The sequence below is a fragment of the Vanderwaltozyma polyspora genome, genomic scaffold (genome assembly GCF_000150035.1).
Source record: "Vanderwaltozyma polyspora DSM 70294 KpolScaffold543 genomic scaffold, whole genome shotgun sequence".
Classification (NCBI taxonomy): domain Eukaryota; kingdom Fungi; phylum Ascomycota; class Saccharomycetes; order Saccharomycetales; family Saccharomycetaceae; genus Vanderwaltozyma; species Vanderwaltozyma polyspora.
In genome coordinates, this window is record NW_001834680.1 from 145397 (window position 1) to 163865 (window position 18469).

The window sequence follows — 18469 nt, forward strand, 5'->3', positions numbered from 1 at the left end:
ACATATAATAGTCAGGTTTTCCTCTGTTATTCCATCAATTTTTATTGTTTTTTTCTACTTCCAAAGAGTAAAAAAAAATTTATAAATATTAAAGCAGTCCTTATTTTTCCTTTCTGGATACTTTATTCACGTTCAGCATGTCTTCCCAGGGAGATGGTCAAACACCTTCTTCTGCTTCATCCTCGCAACAGAAACTTGCATTACAGCAGAAACAATTACTAGAATTGACAACTAAGTTTAAGGAATTGGTCAATGAAGCTAAACGTGTGGGTCAGAACACTCAGCGAGGTAAGGAACTGTTAATCCAAGCTTCCAATCTGAAAGCCGTTTATGATAATTACAATAAACAAAGACAAGCATTAATAAACCAACAGCAACAACAACAGGCTGGATCTTCCCAAACTCCTGCTGGAACTACAAATAATGCAGATGCTGCATCATCGTCTTCTGCTCCAGCTGCCGCAGGAGCAAGTGGTGCTAATGGAACAAGAAAAACTGCTGTTGCCAATGCCTCCGGAGGTAGCCAATTGGCAGACTTGATTAAACAGGTTTTAACTCCAGAGGAAAACCAACAATACGATAAATTATTACAAAATTTCCAATCAAGAGCAAGCAGTATTAAAGATCAACATACCTTTTTAAAACAGCACATCGACAGATTATCCCAAGAAATTAATCAACAAACTGACGAAGCTGCAAAGAAACAATTAGAAGTAAACAGGGCAGAACTATTGACAAACTTGAGAACGTTAAATACAGAATACAGCAATTTATACGAGGATATTAAGAACAAGAAAAAGGCATTTTATGTAGAATGTGCAAGACAAAACCCTGAATTACAACGACTATTACAGAAGAGTGGCCAGCAACAACGAATTTTACAACAACAGAAACAACAACAGGCACAAGCACAAGCACAAGCACAAGCTCAAGCCCAAGCACAGGCACAAGCCCAAGCCCAAGCTCAAGCCCAGGCACAAGCCCAAGCCCAAGCTCAAGCACAGGTACAAGCCCAAGCCCAAGCCCAAGCACAGGCACAAGCCCAAGCACAAGCACAAGCACAGGCCCAAGCTCAAACTCAAGCTCAAGCACAGGTCCAATCACAACCACAAGCAGCTCAGGGTCAAACTCAAACTCAAACACAACCTCAACAACAATCTCAACCGAGTACTTCAGCTAATGAGCCAGTGCAACTACCCCAGGAACAAGGGACTGGTTCTATACAGTCTCAGCCAAACAGTGCTACTTCAGCTAATAGATCTCAAGTAACAAATGTTAACGCAACTGCATCTTCTGCAAATAAAAATATCCAAAGTAAATCTGCCATTTTTAAACAATCAGATCCTTCCGTTCCAATTTCCGAAAGCATTACCGTTAAAGCTCCAGAAGCTGTTTCATATATATCCAATAGACCATCTTTAACTGGTGGTACAGCAATGAATGCATCTGTATTAAATACTCCTACTATTACAAAACTACCTCCTTATGAAATAGACACAGAGAGGGTAATGTCAAAAAGAAAATTAAGGGAACTAATCAAATCTGTAGGTATAGATGAAGGTGATGGTGAAACGGTTATCGATGGTGATGTAGAAGAATTATTGCTAGATTTGGCAGATGATTTTGTTACAAATGTTACAAGCTTTGCATGTAGGTTAGCCAAGCATAGAAAATCTGACAGTCTAGAGGCAAGAGATATACAGTTGCATCTAGAGAGAAACTGGAATATCAGAATTCCAGGTTATTCTGGTGACGAGATTAGAAGTACTAGAAAATGGATACCAACACAATCATATTCTCAAAAGATGCAATCCATAAATAATGAAAAGTCAAATATAGCAAAAAATAGTGGATCAACTGGAATTGTAAATTCTTCAGGTAAAGGTTCAAAATAATATTATCATTAATGGGACTAGCAATTATTTAATTTAACATATCGTATATAGTTAAATATACTGTAATTATAAAAACGTATGAATCTAAGACAGAGGCTTAAGAACGCCTTTGGAACAAACCATACAAAAAATTATATGAAGATAATCATGACTTGAAATTATAAAATGCAAATGTTGAACTATATAAATAAATATGAACAAATAAGGTTTCATTACTGTTTTTGTTTTTCGTTTAATAATCAATGAGGAGTGTAGGAACGTTCTAAGTTCAAGCCCATCTCCCCAATACTGCCATTAGAGCAGCACCACAACACATAACAAAGTATGCTGAAAGCATCCTTTTAAATCCACCAGGACCCTTGAATTGATTAGAAAATAGAAATTCATGTGCCATTAATTCTACTAAACCTGTATAAATCAAAATACCTGATGAAATCGCATCGAAAACACCATTGGCAATTAATGATTTCCGGGAACCAGGGATCCATGAGTATCTGACACCAATACCAATGGCAATTGCAATTGGTGTAGTTAAAGTAAAACCCAGAGCCATCAGCCATGGTGTATATCTTTTACTATGCGGCCAGTTTGCTTCTGCCAATCTGGTACCTAAACCCAAACCTTCGAACATCTGGTGGAAAACCAAAACGATGAATAATGTAATGAATTCTTCACCAGAGACTGCTAAAGATAGCCCAACAAAGATGGAATGAAATATGACACCAATTTCTAAAATTGTTACACCAACAATTTGACCTAAGTATTGTTCCTTATCTATTTCTTCTACAGGAGTACCCAACTGTGAAGGATCTTGATGGTTTTTATCATGAGAATAATGATTTTTGCCTGGAATTGATTCCAGTTGTTTTAATTTTATATTTGTTTCCTTAGGAAGTATGCTATTTTTTGAAGATGATGTACCCACTTGTGCGTATGAAGAAACAGAGTACAATGGCGATGTCTGTTCATTGACTTTTTTTGTATCTAATTCGAAATCATACTTCATCTGGTATGTTCTTTCTTCTGAGATATCTTTATTATCAACCTCATCTTCGTCGGATGAGAAATGACTGTTGATTTCTATGTCTTTATTCTGGTTTCCAAAATGTGAGTGAGAATGTCCACTATCACCATGATCATTATCTAAACTTTTTGACATAAAATAATGAGTGATAATTTCTGTGAAAAACAATAAAAATAATGACATTAGACATATACCAAAAGCCCAAGGGTATTCTACAAATGTTCCACCTAAACAATCATTTCCTAATGCTTCAGCAGCAGGTACCAATAAATGAATAAAAGCAGTCGATACAATGACACCTGATCCAAAAAATTTTGCAATAAAGAAGCACCATTCCGGAAGCCTTATGAATGAGTATCTAGAGGCTAGAAGTGGGAAGAATACACCCAACCCTGATGATATCATAATCATAAAGATTGATAAAACTCTTAAGTTAATACGACCATCGAAATCATTTGTTGCTTCACAGGTGTCGACAACACCTTCAGTGTCTCTCACTAGTAATCGCAGCACATCCATACCTAGTTATTATGCAATTGTGAATATCAAGCTATAATCAATTATCGCTATTATGATGACAATGATGACGAGAAATTGAATGGTATTGCTCTTATTTCAAATAATATCAATTTATATTTACCAGATACAATTCTTAAAAACTTCAATACCGATCAATCGAGTCCACAGTTAAATAATCTATAATTTATAAGAACGCAAATACCAAGGTTGCAGAGTACCGTCAATTCGTTACATAAGGAAAAGGTAATCAAGATATAAGATAATTATTTAAACAAACAACCATTCTAATCAATTAAAGATATATATAAAAGGAAAGACAAAGACAAGACACACTCTTCCCCTTGTGCATTCGACACAGTAATATGATACTTAGAATTATCTTCAAATTCTAACTCATAACCTTTATACAACTTGAAGAACGATCAAAGAAGAAGCTTTCATAATTGTTAGAAGACTTGTAAATTCCTACATCAAACTGTCGTGAATTAATTATTATAGTAGCTAGCTAAACAAAAATGCCCAAAAACATATTTATTTATTCTCTCTTGCCTTCTGCTACGCTACTAATTTTCGCTTCACTAACTTTATGAGAAGACTACATCACTCAGATGGTAATATTTTCCTCATTGCACTACCACTAACTTACTTCTTGACTGGCATTTTTTCAAGCAACCTTTAAGGTTACTTGGAAAAAAAAAAGACACACACACACATAACATAACATAAAATAAAGAGATAACTCGAAAGCTACGTAATTTACATCTAATAGGTTTCAAATGCCCATTACCTAGCAATCCTACAGCTTCTTCATAATAGATTTTGTTAAAATCATATCAAATCAAACTCGAAGTCCAAGTAGGATTCGAGCTTGTCAAAAAATTTTTCGTAGGCAAAGAAAAAATTCAAAACCTTCAAGGTTAAGGAATTTTTCGAGCGTCGAGAAGAAGAATGTGGTAAATTTAGGTGGAAATAGAACAGCGGTTTGATTGATATGGGAAGAAAAGAAAACAAGTGAGAGCAAGAAGGGAAGATAGCAATAACGGTTTGGTTGTCGTATTTTATTTAAAATTTGAGCTCAAAATAGAGTTGATTTGTAGTCTATGAGGTAATTGAGGTTTGGTATGAGGTTATGTAGTACAGGATACTTAATTGTTCGTTGCATGTTTACCTCGCACTCTTGTCTAGTTATGTTATAGAGGAATATTATGTTTGTTATCTATGAAATATTTGTTATCTCTATGTTTATTAACTATCAAATGAGACGAACAGACATGATTAATGTTGAGCTAATTTTTTAGCGAATGTTCTTGTATAACTCATATCACATGTGCTCTTAATATAATTTATTATGGAGTTTGGTTGGCTGGTTGAGGTTGAGGTTGAGGTTGATTGTAGACATTGAGGCATTCAACATTACCGCTCGTTACTTTTTTTATTTATTTTTATTTTGAGATATTATAAGAATAGGCAATCGTGGACAGGTAAGGTCACAATGACGTGAGATAAGGTACTACACAGTTAGTTATTTTACTAGACCCCTAGATATAAATCTCAAATTATTTTGGCGGGTTTCTATATGGAGTGATAGAATTGTACTTGAATCTTAGAGCTAACTGTGGATGTCTCCAAGGTTATAATTATAATAACGGGAGGAAAGTAGAAGTTGATATGCTAATTATAATATTACAGTATTGTCTATTTGTCTATTTATGCTAAGGGGTTAGTTTGATTTTTTTATGATTACCGATTCCAATGCTCTCAGAATAATGGGGTTGATGGAATTCAATGCACTGTGAATTCATATAATCTATAATATGATCTTGCCCATTTTCAATTATTTCCCAATTTATCGACTCACCAAATATATCTTTTTGATCTTTATAAAATCCCGAGTTGTCTTTACCAAAGACTTTGTTAAATGTAATTTCATCGATGTATTTAGACCATTCAATATCTGGAAAGGTATCTCTGTCTAACTTACGCTCTGTTTTCGTCCTTGGTTTGGGGGCGGTTGTGTTTTCTCTAACATAAAAAAACCTCAGTAACATGATCGCTTCTTTTCTTAATATACCAGGTAAAATCAAGTCTTGTCTATTAGAATCCGAATTTACTGTATTGGCAGGTAATTTGGTGCAAGTATCATTGTTTATTGATAGAACTGTACCATTGCCTCCAAATCTTTCATTACCACAGCCAAATACTATATTCAATATACCCAATTGTTTTAATGCAGATGCACACATTATACATGGCTCAACTGTAACATATACAATGATATCTTCAAATTTATCAAAAGTACTAGAAAACTGATTCTTAATTCTATCAATTGCAACAAATTCAGCATGAGAGGTACCTGCTAATGAGTTGTTGGTATCATTCATACCATATGACACTATCCCACCGGTTTTTTTATCTACAAATATACAAGCCACTGGAGTTTCGCCATGATCCAAAGCATGTCTAGCCAATTTTAAAGCATACTCCATGTACTCTACATGTTTTGATAACGGATAATCCATTGTATAGTTCGGATCTGTGCTGTTAATGCTTGTTGTGTATTAGCAAGACATCAAAAACAATTAAACATACTGCCATTTATATATTGTATTGTATGATTAGCTCATCTCATCATTCTTAAATGTTAGAAGTTTCGAATTTTCCAACTGGATGAAGAGAAGATTACCCGGAACGTATTTTAGAAACGGAATCCCGATGAGATATACCCGCTAAATATTTAAAGGAAGTCAATATAAGATATTATTAACTATAAATTATATAACAAACCCTTTGATTCATCGTTAACAATAAGATACATGGCGTTAAACTAGATAATCTTTAAGAGGTTTAGGAAAGTTTTCCAAATATAATATATTACAATTATGAGAAGACTTATAACTAACCTGGAATATTTCATGATGACTGATCCACAATTGGGAAAATAATTTTAATTCTATAATTGAATTCCTTCTGTCTTTCCTCCTTTGGTGGTTAATTTGGAGCAACAACCAAGCAAAGTATTATCAGAGATATTTATTCTAGCAATTCGTCTGTTTTGAGGCATCTAACTATAGATAAGATTCAATACTTAAGTGGATTCTAAGCAAAAGTTAACGGTCTGCAAACCATAGATTTAAGAATAAGATGAAATGTGACGTTCGTTAGGGAAATTAGCTATTTATTGTAACAAAGAGATTGTGTGCTTTACCTTTTATAGTTATTTAGGAGTAAAGTCATTGCGCAGACCAATTGGAGTCAATATATATATATATATATTGTTCAAACTCAAATAGAAAAAGAGTAATCAATGCCTTTGGGTCTTTTTCTTTGTTTTGTTCACTTATTATCCTGTTTAGCCGCTGTGATGAGTATTGGTCTCAATATATATGCTTAACAAAAATGAATTGCAACGACAGAAAATAACCGGGTAATTTTATTTTCACACGTGACCTTAACTTTATTAACGAAGATAGAAGTGATCACTTCGAAACTAATCTAAATTACATATGACAAACAAGAAGGAAGCAGCAATATTTCTGATGTTAACTGAATCTTCCAATTCAATCGAACTGAGATCAAATAATGTCCATTAAAGAGATACTGCATTGTTTCAAGCAGATTTCTTACGATCATCTATTTAGCCAAACTCGATACCACAAATCACTTACTATAGTTAGGTTTGGTCTGATAGTCTGATTTTAACCCGGGAGTCGGAACTGGTTCGGAATAGCTGTATAACCCGATACCTGGTTCTCAATCGAGTTTTGTCGTATACCATGCCAGTGATAAATTCTTTTCCCTTCCACTTCTCTCTGAAGATATACGTTCGTTATATTAGGTTCTCTGCTTAACTCAAACATATTTTCCTGCTTTATTTTTTCCCACTCTCTCCGTCGTTCTTTAGTGAACCAGCTCTTCATGCAGCCAATCAACCAATAGCAACGAACGATTAACTCTGTTCAGGCTTTTTTAATTTGAAGGATCAATTTTAATTTTCAGGGAAATTCAGTTTTTGGATTTAATTACTGTTGAAATATGACTACTTTCAAATACGGCTGATCACGTGAACTGTGAAGAATACTAGTAGTAAATTATGTTTTACTTTACCCATTTTTTATTTTTGTTCGAACAAGTGTTAGTGTTTGTCTGCTTAAGCATCTGGCTATTTTGGATTTTGGGAGAAGTATTCAATTGGCTGCGAGCTACTCGAAATGTCTCAAGAGCTGTTTAAACCTGCTGTGCAGGCTCTTCGGAAAAATACTAATTGCAAGAAGTTTCAATAGAAGAAAGGAGAGAGGCATATCCAAACAGATTATGCTAAAGCTACTAGGTAGCAAAACCAACTAGCGAAACAAACTGAAATAAGTCATCTTTTACTTTTATCCTGTGACCTTTTCTCAACTCTCTCGTATTCTTTGAATTATAATAGGTCGTTGCTGACTCGTGCAAGTAATTGAATTGGAGAGAAGCATAATTAGTCGAGGAAAAAAAACATAAAAAAATTTAGTACAGGGAAATTAAGACTATTCACAGATTGTTATATATATACATGTTGGTTTCAATATGGAAGATATCGTACTCTAAAGAATTGAATATCTTTCAGTCCTTGTAATTTCCAGATATTAAAGAGCTATCATATTCATTTAATTTGTATTGATTGGATTAACTCTTTTTTTATATTCTTTCTAAAAGCAGGAACCAACCCCCCCATATACCACATTTGTTTTAAACACTTCTGGTAATAACCCTATTAATTTACATATAAATTTTTTTTCTCTCTCCAGTTTCTCTGAAAAAAAATTATTATATCATACCCTGATAGTATTAGTTTCAATTCTTAATTGACTTAGAATTCTCGAACTTTTTTGCTTTAAGGAAAGCCAGTTTTTTTGTAAATATTAATTTATCTTTGAGGAGTAAGTAATATTGAATAAGAAAAAACAACATTAAAAACGTAACAAGAGAGACCTATCAATCCTCATCGATTTGCATACACAAATTATCAAAATGTTAAGTTTAAGAAACTCATTATTGAAGAAATCAACCGCTGCAGAAAAATTATCATTATTGGTAAGGAAAAATAGACAGTTTGCTACCACTTCAAATGCAGAAGACGTCAGCTCCAAGTACAATGTTATCGATCATGAATATGATTGTGTTGTTGTTGGTGCTGGTGGTGCTGGTTTAAGAGCTGCTTTTGGTTTAGCTGAAGCTGGTTTTAAGACTGCTTGTGTCTCTAAATTATTCCCAACAAGATCACACACAGTCGCTGCTCAAGGTGGTATCAATGCTGCTTTGGGTAATGTCCATCCAGATGACTGGAGATGGCATATGTACGATACAGTCAAGGGTTCTGATTGGTTAGGTGACCAAGATGCTATCCATTATATGACTAGAGAAGCTCCAGAATCTATCATTGAATTGGAACATTTCGGTATGCCTTTCTCAAGATTGGAAAGTGGTAGAATCTACCAAAGAGCATTCGGTGGTCAATCTAAGGATTTTGGTAAAAAGGGTCAAGCTTACAGAACTTGTGCTGTTGCCGATAGAACTGGTCACGCTATGTTGCATACTTTATATAGTGAAGCATTGAAACACGATACTCACTTCTTCATTGAATATTTTGCTATGGATTTATTGACACACAATGGTGAAGTTCGTGGTGTTATTGCTTACAACCAAGAAGATGGTACTATCCATAGATTTAAGGCTCACAAAACTGTTATTGCCACTGGTGGTTACGGGAGAGCTTACTTCTCATGTACTTCTGCCCATACCTGTACCGGTGATGGTAACGCTATGGTTTCTCGTGCTGGTTTCCCATTGCAAGATTTAGAATTTGTCCAATTCCATCCATCTGGTATCTATGGTTCTGGTTGTTTGATCACAGAAGGTGCCCGTGGTGAAGGTGGTTATTTATTAAACTCTGAAGGTGAAAGATTTATGGAAAGATATGCTCCAACTGCCAAAGATTTAGCATCCAGAGATGTTGTTTCTAGAGCTATTACAATGGAAATCAATGCTGGTAGAGGTGTAGGTAAAAATAAGGATCACATTTTCTTGCAATTGAGCCATTTGCCACAAGAAGTCTTGAAGGAAAGATTACCAGGTATCTCCGAAACCGCTTCCATTTTTGCAGGTGTTGATGTCACCAAACAACCAATTCCAGTTTTGCCAACAGTTCATTACAATATGGGTGGTATCCCAACTAAATGGACAGGTGAAGCCTTAACTGTCGATGAAGAAGGTAACGATAAACCTATTCCAGGTTTGTTTGCCTGTGGTGAAGCTGCCTGTGTTTCTGTCCATGGTGCTAACAGATTGGGTGCCAACTCTTTGCTAGATTTAGTTGTCTTCGGTAGAGCTGTTTCTCACACCATTTCTGATACTTTACAACCAGGTCTACCTCACAAACCATTGCCAAACGATATTGGCAAAGAATCTTTAGCTAGATTAGACAAGTTGAGAAACAGTGAAGGTCCAGTTCATACTTCTGCTATTAGATTAAAGATGCAAAAGGCTATGCAAAAGAACGTTTCAGTCTTTAGAACTCAAGAAACCTTAGATAAGGGTGTAGAAGAAGTTGAAGCTATAGATAAGACTTTCGAAAAGGATGTCGGTATTGCTGACAAATCTATGATCTGGAACTCTGATTTGGTTGAAACCATGGAATTGCAAAACTTGTTGACTTGTGCTACTCAAACCGCCGTTTCTGCTGCTAACAGAAAGGAATCTCGTGGTGCTCACGCTAGAGAAGATTATCCAAAGAGAAACGATGAAGAATGGATGAAGCACACTTTATCATGGCAAAAGGACACTGGTGATGCTGTTACCTTGAAATACAGAAACGTTGTTTACAAGACTTTGGATGAAAAAGAATGTCCATCCGTTCCACCAGCCATCAGAAAGTATTAGACATATTTTTTGTTTAAAGTCATCTATTTACATTACCTCATCTTTCAGAAATACAATAAAAAGATTTGACGTCTAATGTCCAATCATTCCATAACTGAGAACATATTCAATACCATTGTGTATTAATTTCAAAAGATTATTTATTTTTTATATTTATTTAGTTGTATGCAAAGCTCTATTTATTAATTATCGTACCGGTAAATGTTTAATGGTTAAGTCAATATTCTTATTATTTAAATTTCACCTTATTTCTGTTTGGATAGTATTTAGTATTAATTTGTTACTTTATTAATTATACAACGAATTTTGCGATTAAAATTAAATACATTCCCCATTAGAACAAGCTTCACCAAAACGGGCATATATTAAAATATCTACAGATGTTTAAGAATAATAAAAAAGAGGATATAGAAAAAGTACGAAGAATATATAATGTTTTTTGAAATTTTTTTTGTTGATTTCATTGTTCATTTTTCAAAGGCATCCTAATGATTTCAATTAAAATTTGTAGACTTGATCAATAGTATAACCCAATTCCTTCAAGATACCTACCAATTCACCTTGGTCAGTTGGGGATTTCTTGTCACCAGAGTAGGCGTTCATGAATGGCGGTGGACCACAGACGAACACATGAGACTTTGGAGATGGTTTATCAGCATTACTAGCGATGAATTCCTTAGAAATGAAACCTGATTCACCTTTGTAACCTTTATCTGGAGTAGTGATGAAATAAGTAATCCTCAATTGATCTGGATATTTGGCTTGCAATTCGTCTAATTCCTTCTTCATCAAAACGTCTTGGGAAGTCTTGTTGGAGTAGAATAACCTAATCTTAGTCTTATCATTTGGATTTTTAGTAATAGCATGGATCAATTGGTACAAAGGAGTAATACCAGTACCACCACCAATTAAAGTAATAGATTCGAAAGAGTTTGGAACCCATTTCCACTTTGGAATTGGACCTTTAAAAGACAAAGTATCGTTAACCTTCAAAGAGAAGATGTGGTTAGTCATCTTACCATCTGGATAATGTTTAATAACTAAATCCAAACTACCTTTTTCATCAACATCACTAACAGGAGTATAAGGTCTAATGACGTTAGAACCCTTTGGAGTGACAAACTTAGTTAACAAAGCAGAAGCAACAACTAAACCGGAAACTGAATCTTGACTTGGATACTTAAAAGTGAATCTCTTGGTGTCATGGGAAATCTCTTCAATCCTAGAAATTGGCAAATCGATCCAATTGTTATCACCAATGAAAACTTTGGAACTTTCATTTCTTAAGAAAGCACCAGAGGAGTAGTAATAACTACATAATGCAATTGTTGGTGCACCAATTACAAATGGTAAAATTTTAGGATTAATTCTAGCAATTCTAGCAAACATTTTCCAAAGTGACAGAAAATATCAATAAAGAACCTACAGACCTTCTAGACAAATATCAAATCAATCAAAAATAATTTAAAGACATTCACATTCATTAAACCAAATCTTAATTTCGAATTCGAAACTTATTTAAATCATCCCATCCTTAAATACAACTTTTTCAAAATGACGAATAAAGTTTCATAAACCAATTTACTAACAAGGGGCTGTACAAGACTAAGAACAGGAGAAAGGGATGATGCAATAAGAATCAAATATTGCATTATTCGAAACGTTTAAGGTCAAGTTTGGTTGAATTCTGCAGAGGATTTTTATTATTTGAATGATGAATGGGAAAACATTGAGGGAGAATACCTTCATGCATTATTATTAATATTATTATAAATATTGGTCGTTAGCTACTGATCGTTAACGTTCATTGTTTCATATTGTGCAAGTTAAGTGAGTGATTTAGAGACAATTGAAATATATATATATACATATATTCAACTGTATATAAGTATAACTATAAATAAAAAGTGTATATCTGTTTGAAATGTCTGTGCTGAAGCAGTTATCGCATAAGGAGTTGATTAATTTAGCACATTCGAAGTGCATTCCACCATTATTGTCCAAGTTTCACAAGGGACAGACTGGTCGGGTATGTATAATTGGTGGTTGTGAAGATTATACCGGTGCTCCTTATTTCAGTGCCAATGCTACAGCTTTGATGGGATGCGATTTGACTCATGTCATCTGTGAAAGGCAAGCTGCTCCAATTATCAAAGGATATTCTCCAAATTTAATGGTTCATCCGTATTTAAGTAGCAATGTTAAGGAATACCCTACTGATTTTGACAAGATTAAAAGTCTGTTGAGTCGAATCCATGTTATAGTTATTGGTCCTGGTTTAGGACGTGATCCCTCAATGCTAGAAAGTTGTAAGAGAATAATCCAACTTGTATTGGAGGAGCATGAAGGAAAAATTCCCATTGTCATCGATGCAGATGGTCTGTTCTTGTTGAGCAATGATCGGGAAGCCCAGGATTTTATTAAAAGGTTCCCTAAGGGTCGTATTATTTTAACTCCAAATGTTGTAGAATTTCAAAGATTGTATACTGCACTTTTCAACAAGGATACAAGTGATGATATAGATAAACTCAAAAAAGCGGAAAGAATAAGTGAATTACTACAATGTATCGTTTTTTGCAAAGGGCGTACAGATCATATTGTTGCTTCTAATTATTGCAATTTGGAAAATGTAACTCCAGGCAGTAATAAACGTGTTGGCGGGCAAGGTGACACACTAACAGGTACAATTGCCTGTATGTTATCATATAGCAGGGCTATCCATGATTTTAAATTGATCGATCCTAATCCTAAAATTGAATTTTCATGGTTAGATTACGCTTTATTAAGTTGCTATTCTGGTAGCACAATCACCAGAACATGCTCCAAACTTGCGTATCAAGAGAAAGGACGTGCCATGCAGACAACTGATATGAATAATTATGTAGGTCAAGTATTCCAAATGATGTTCCCGGAAGAATTAATAGAAGAATAAGTAATCTGGGAATAAGCGTCTGTGACACCTCTTTTTATGTAAGAAAAAAAGGATCTCAACTAAATAGTTTCCCTCCTCTGGTGTTCAAATAAGTAAATTATAATGAAAGTAATGATATATCTATAGATCTTAACTGAAATAAAGATAGTTCCTGTCTTAATGATGGAACAAGAATAAGTATACATACATACATATATATATATATATATATATATATCAATGCTTATGCTATTCAGTTATGAAATGGTGTGGCATGGTATATTTCAACCGCTCACCATGCTTTCCGTCTAGACAAGCAAAGAACAACAATATTGATCACATGACTATAACAGAAGATATTCTCACGTACACACGTGATACAAACCAAAACTTTATTCAAACTCCGTACACCTTCAACATCCTATAATTCACTTCTATGTTTCGTGGTTGTTTTGAGATTTTTTAAAGCCGGCTTCCACTAATCGAAAGACTGCCTTGCTTATCAAGTAGACTCCTGCAACAAAACCTAGTCGAAAAAGTTTATAAAAAGAAACAGAACATATTACGATGGTTAATAAGCGTTTTTTTTTATTTTTACTATGTCGTTTCGAAACTACATTGCCTCTCCAGCAGAGAGGATGCCAGTCGGCAACTGCGAGAAAAAGAAAAAAATAAGGCATTTACTAAGACCTCGACGCACAATCGAAAATAGTAGAAGCTGTCTCTTGAAATTGTCGAGATATTTTTTAAACTGTTAAGATAATATCAATTTGTTCGTATATTTTTCACTTCAACCATTCATTATACAAGAACACACCCAGTTGATCAGTGCTATTTTAGTATTCATTTATAATCAGTTTCTGTAATTGCTACTGCCCGACTTGACTTGACAACCACAATCTACCTAAAAGAACATAATGTTGTTATTGTTATCTGTTTACAAACAATGTCAACAAAATATAATTATCTCAGAATTATTATTGTAATGATATCTATTGTTCGAGTTGAATCAAAGAAAAAACATACTAGTAAGTAGTACGTATTTTGAAATTTCGCTCTGCAGGTCAAGACAGTGAGTGGAATTCGATAATTAATTTCGTCCATCCATTTATTTTATTCATTCATCCATTCACAGAGAAGCCTTGATACTGGCTTGCGGTTTGGATAGTTGAAAAGTTGGAAGGGAATAATTATAACGATGAGAAAAAGTTTTAATTCCTTTTTATTCAACGTTTATCCGTACAAATTGAACATACCTCTTTCTATTGTAATGAAACTATCACAAGTTGTTGACGAACTTTATTGGAATACGTTATTGTCTTCTTATTTAATTTTTACTTTAACTCAAAATCGTGTGAATATATATATAAGCAAAGATTGATTTCAGATTATAACTTGTTAATTTACTTTTGTTCATTTCTGAATTCTACTTTGTCGTTAGCTCTTAGTTTTTGTTAATTTTAAGTTTTCTTAATCTTTTTTTTAGCTTATTTCATAACACACCAGTACATAAACTCATAATCACAGTACACAATGCCAAAGTTAATTTTAGTTAGACACGGTCAATCCGAATGGAACGAAAAGAACTTATTCACCGGTTGGGTTGATGTTAAATTATCTGCCAAGGGTGAACAAGAAGCCGCTAGAGCCGGTCAATTGTTGAAGGAAAAGAATGTCCACCCAGATATCTTATACACCTCCAAGTTGACCAGAGCTATCCAAACCGCTAACATCGCTTTGGCTAACGCTGACAGAGTCTGGATCCCAGTCAAGAGATCCTGGAGATTGAACGAAAGACACTACGGTGCTTTACAAGGTAAGGACAAGGCTGAAACCTTGGAAACTTACGGTGAAGAAAAATTCAACACCTGGAGAAGATCTTTCGATGTCCCACCACCAGTCATCGAAGCTGACTCTCCATTCTCTCAAAAGGGTGATGAAAGATACAGAGACGTTGATCCAAATGTCTTACCACAAACTGAATCTTTGGCTTTAGTCATCGACAGATTGTTGCCATACTGGCAAGATGTTATCGCCAAGGACTTGTTGGATGGTAAGACCGTTATGGTCGCCGCCCACGGTAACTCTTTGAGAGCCTTGGTTAAGCACTTGGAAGGTATTTCCGATGCTGACATTGCTAAGTTGAACATCCCAACTGGTATCCCATTAGTCTTCGAATTAGATGAAAACTTGAAACCATCTAAGCCATCTTACTACTTGGACCCAGAAGCTGCTGCCGCTGGTGCCGCTGCTGTTGCCGCTCAAGGTAAGAAATAAGCATGTTAAATTAGTATAGAACCGATATTTTTTATATATATATAAATTTACCTATACATATTTACATACATATTTTATGATTATGTCTTTAACATTGTTCATCTTTTAAAATTTATCGTTAGTCTCTTGACCCTGTTTTTCAACTTTTCTTCTAGTCGTTTTCTATTTGGATCCACAACGTTGCTATTAGCATTTTTTCTTGCTGCTTTATCTTTAAGAATTTCATTCAACCTATTGAATTTTTCTTCACCAACTCTAACTTTGACAAACGTATCACAGATACACATCATATCTTCATAATTTTCATACGACCATAGTTCGCATAGGTTTCCCGCAATTTTACACAATTCGACACAATCAATCAATTTAACACCAGATGTTTTCTTATAATGTAACAGTTTTTCTATCAATTCATCATTATCCGCATCCTCATCTTCATCGATTATATCTTCGAATATATTTAATAGCAATGTGATAATTAAACATACCATAAAGATATCTAGGGGATATTGGAAAGTTAAAATGTGGTCCCATATTATCACCACATAATCCATTGGCAGTTCTCTAATGAATAACAATCTTGTCCATCGTAGTAACCAAATCAAATTTGAAAACTCGTCATTTTGTATATATAATTTATCGTATAGCAATGTTGAACATTTTTCTAATATAGGTTGAAATTTTTCAGTTTCCCAACTAATTAATGAGGATCTTGTATAAAAATTTGGAACTACTTGTTTCATTAATTTTGTATAAACTTTTAATATATTCATCATTGCGATTCTGTCATCATCCTCTGAAGTTTGATATAGTTGTAGATATATTAAACCCAAAATTTCATGAAAACCTTGTTGATAATTTCTATTAATTTTAATGGTGGTATTCAGTTCTTCATTTTTCTGTAAAATAATCATATAATTATAAAGTATTTGTCTCATTTGAGCATGAACTTTATTTTCTTGAAATATAGGATCTAATAATAATCTTGATAAATCCAAATCTATAATGTCCAAAGTGTCTGACAATGACATTGAAATGCTTTCATCATCGACAACTGTATTTTTCGTGGCATTGTTTCCTTCATTTATACTGTTTTTATTCAATGGATGACTTAACGTTTGAATTGGAGTTAAGCGTCTTATTCCTCTGTTCAATTTTTTTCCAGTATCGTTAGCTTTATCATTATTACTTTTGTTGTTATCATCATTGTGATTATTATGAGTTCTATTACTACTATCATTATTTCCGTTACCATTATTTTTACTGGTAGGTTCACCTACCAATGGAGAATCTGCGTTATCATCGGTGACAATAGGGACAGGCAGTAAATTACTATCATTATTATTATCATTATTATCATTATTATTCTTAATATTGTTATCAGGTCCACAATCTAGATCGCTATGCAAAACAATAGTTTTCCATAACCAACCTCTGTCATTTCTTGTCAATTGACCTTTGGAGTAGAACTCACCTCTCCATATACCTTGTTGAATCAACTGTTGAATAGTACCATATTTAGTCAATGCCAATTCACGGAAATTAATATTATCAGTGTTGCTAATATTATTGTTGTTCATTTATTAAAATAAGAGTGGTGTGTACAAATTCAGTATTATTAAACGAGAGTAGGCCTAAAACGCAATAGACCAAGGTATCTTAATTCTAAGCAGATATCCACTTATTCAAGTATTATACAGATAAATAAGCAACCCAAGCAAATATATTACAGCTTTCAAAAGCAAGATGGCAAAATAAAAAAGACAGGACAGCTTAAGAGTGATTAGTCTTCAACAGTTTTAATCACGATTCAAGTAATCGAATTTCGAAGTTTTTCACTAATTTTTCCCATTTCGAAAATAATATAATATATAGTGTAATCATCTAGAATTGGAAAGTTACTACTATGAGATAAAAGAATAGAAGAGTATGGATCGGGGAAAGTATGCAAGTATGCAAATATGCAAGCATGTATACTTGAAAGATAGATATTTGTTGTGGATATGGTACCTAATAGAGAGATATATAGTATTCATTTCAATTTGGCAATGAATAGAAAGATATCCCATTTTGATCAGTAAGAGACGGAGATAGAGTAGCAGCGTAAAAGAAACGAATCCAGACAGAGAATTCAATAGAAAAAGGAAAGAATAGGGAAAATGAACATCACGTGACTTGAAATACAATTTACCACTCAATTCCATGTGAGGTTAACACCGACGGTGCTCTTGAAGCTGTATACGAAGCCAAAAAGGAAACAGGAAAAAGGAAAGAGTTTAACTTTAGTGTGAGTCTAGAAACCCTAATTATCTTGTTCTTACTGTAGGGATACTTCTGGTAGGGTTTCTTATGACAATGGAATAGTTTGTTCATTGGTTCGATTCTCACGGTACCCATTCACTATTCACTCATTCTCTGGCTCTACCGATCTCATGGTGCTCTGTTTAGACACCTCCCCCACCAATGATAATAGTAGTTTTATGTTATGGAAAGCAGGAAACAAATCATTACGACTTCAAGTAAATGAAAGAGACATACAGAAAATAAAATATTATTTATCGAATTCAGTCTTAGATTCCATAGACAGAAGAATATCAGTAACCCGAAAATAGATATTATCATCTATCTTCATTCCAGTCTATAAACCTCGAATTACCTTTTCATTGTCATATTTATTTAATTACTTACTTACTTACTTACTTGCTTATTCAGAGTACGTTTCCCACCACTGACTCGGCGGTTCTTAGTTATCTCTTTTGCTTTTATAGGTTTTTTACGTCTTTTAGGAACAGATTGATCTGGTGCTTCAGTTTTTTCACTGCTTTTGTCAACATCTGTCAGTTTTGTCCATCTTCTAGTGACGGTAGCTTCATACTGTGTCTCTGAACTTGAATTATCGCTAACAGTGCTCATGAATTTCAGTAATAATTG

General features: G+C 34.1%; 8 protein-coding genes across 8 annotated transcripts; 4 read left to right on the forward strand and 4 right to left on the reverse strand.

Annotated features, from left to right (window-relative positions):
• Nucleotides 1–137: 137 nt before the first annotated feature.
• On the forward strand, nucleotides 138–1895 carry TAF12 (Taf12p; the record flags this gene model as incomplete). Its single annotated transcript, XM_001646041.1, has 1 exon — nucleotides 138–1895. The coding sequence occupies one exon, from the start codon at nucleotides 138–140 to the stop codon at nucleotides 1893–1895; it is 1758 nt and encodes a 585-aa protein (XP_001646091.1).
• A 268-nt stretch (nucleotides 1896–2163) lies between these two features.
• Nucleotides 2164–3438, reverse strand: ZRT2 (low-affinity Zn(2+) transporter ZRT2; the record flags this gene model as incomplete). The annotated part of the gene is made up of 1 exon (XM_001646042.1): nucleotides 2164–3438. The coding sequence occupies one exon, from the start codon at nucleotides 3436–3438 to the stop codon at nucleotides 2164–2166; it is 1275 nt and encodes a 424-aa protein (XP_001646092.1).
• Nucleotides 3439–5150: 1712 nt separating this feature from the next.
• Nucleotides 5151–5957, reverse strand: TAD2 (tRNA(adenine34) deaminase; the record flags this gene model as incomplete). Its single annotated transcript, XM_001646043.1, has 1 exon — nucleotides 5151–5957. One exon carries the CDS (start codon nucleotides 5955–5957, stop codon nucleotides 5151–5153), a length of 807 nt encoding a protein of 268 aa, XP_001646093.1.
• A 2485-nt stretch (nucleotides 5958–8442) lies between these two features.
• Nucleotides 8443–10350, forward strand: Kpol_543p66 (succinate dehydrogenase [ubiquinone] flavoprotein subunit; the record flags this gene model as incomplete). The annotated part of the gene is made up of 1 exon (XM_001646044.1): nucleotides 8443–10350. One exon carries the CDS (start codon nucleotides 8443–8445, stop codon nucleotides 10348–10350), a length of 1908 nt encoding a protein of 635 aa, XP_001646094.1.
• Nucleotides 10351–10848: 498 nt separating this feature from the next.
• Nucleotides 10849–11739, reverse strand: MCR1 (cytochrome-b5 reductase; the record flags this gene model as incomplete). Its single annotated transcript, XM_001646045.1, has 1 exon — nucleotides 10849–11739. The coding sequence occupies one exon, from the start codon at nucleotides 11737–11739 to the stop codon at nucleotides 10849–10851; it is 891 nt and encodes a 296-aa protein (XP_001646095.1).
• Nucleotides 11740–12274: 535 nt separating this feature from the next.
• On the forward strand, nucleotides 12275–13282 carry NNR2 (NADHX dehydratase; the record flags this gene model as incomplete). The annotated part of the gene is made up of 1 exon (XM_001646046.1): nucleotides 12275–13282. The coding sequence occupies one exon, from the start codon at nucleotides 12275–12277 to the stop codon at nucleotides 13280–13282; it is 1008 nt and encodes a 335-aa protein (XP_001646096.1).
• A 1512-nt stretch (nucleotides 13283–14794) lies between these two features.
• Nucleotides 14795–15538, forward strand: GPM1 (phosphoglycerate mutase GPM1; the record flags this gene model as incomplete). Its single annotated transcript, XM_001646047.1, has 1 exon — nucleotides 14795–15538. The coding sequence occupies one exon, from the start codon at nucleotides 14795–14797 to the stop codon at nucleotides 15536–15538; it is 744 nt and encodes a 247-aa protein (XP_001646097.1).
• A 98-nt stretch (nucleotides 15539–15636) lies between these two features.
• On the reverse strand, nucleotides 15637–17118 carry GYP6 (GTPase-activating protein GYP6; the record flags this gene model as incomplete). The annotated part of the gene is made up of 1 exon (XM_001646048.1): nucleotides 15637–17118. One exon carries the CDS (start codon nucleotides 17116–17118, stop codon nucleotides 15637–15639), a length of 1482 nt encoding a protein of 493 aa, XP_001646098.1.
• Between the last annotated feature and the right edge of the window lie 1351 nt (nucleotides 17119–18469).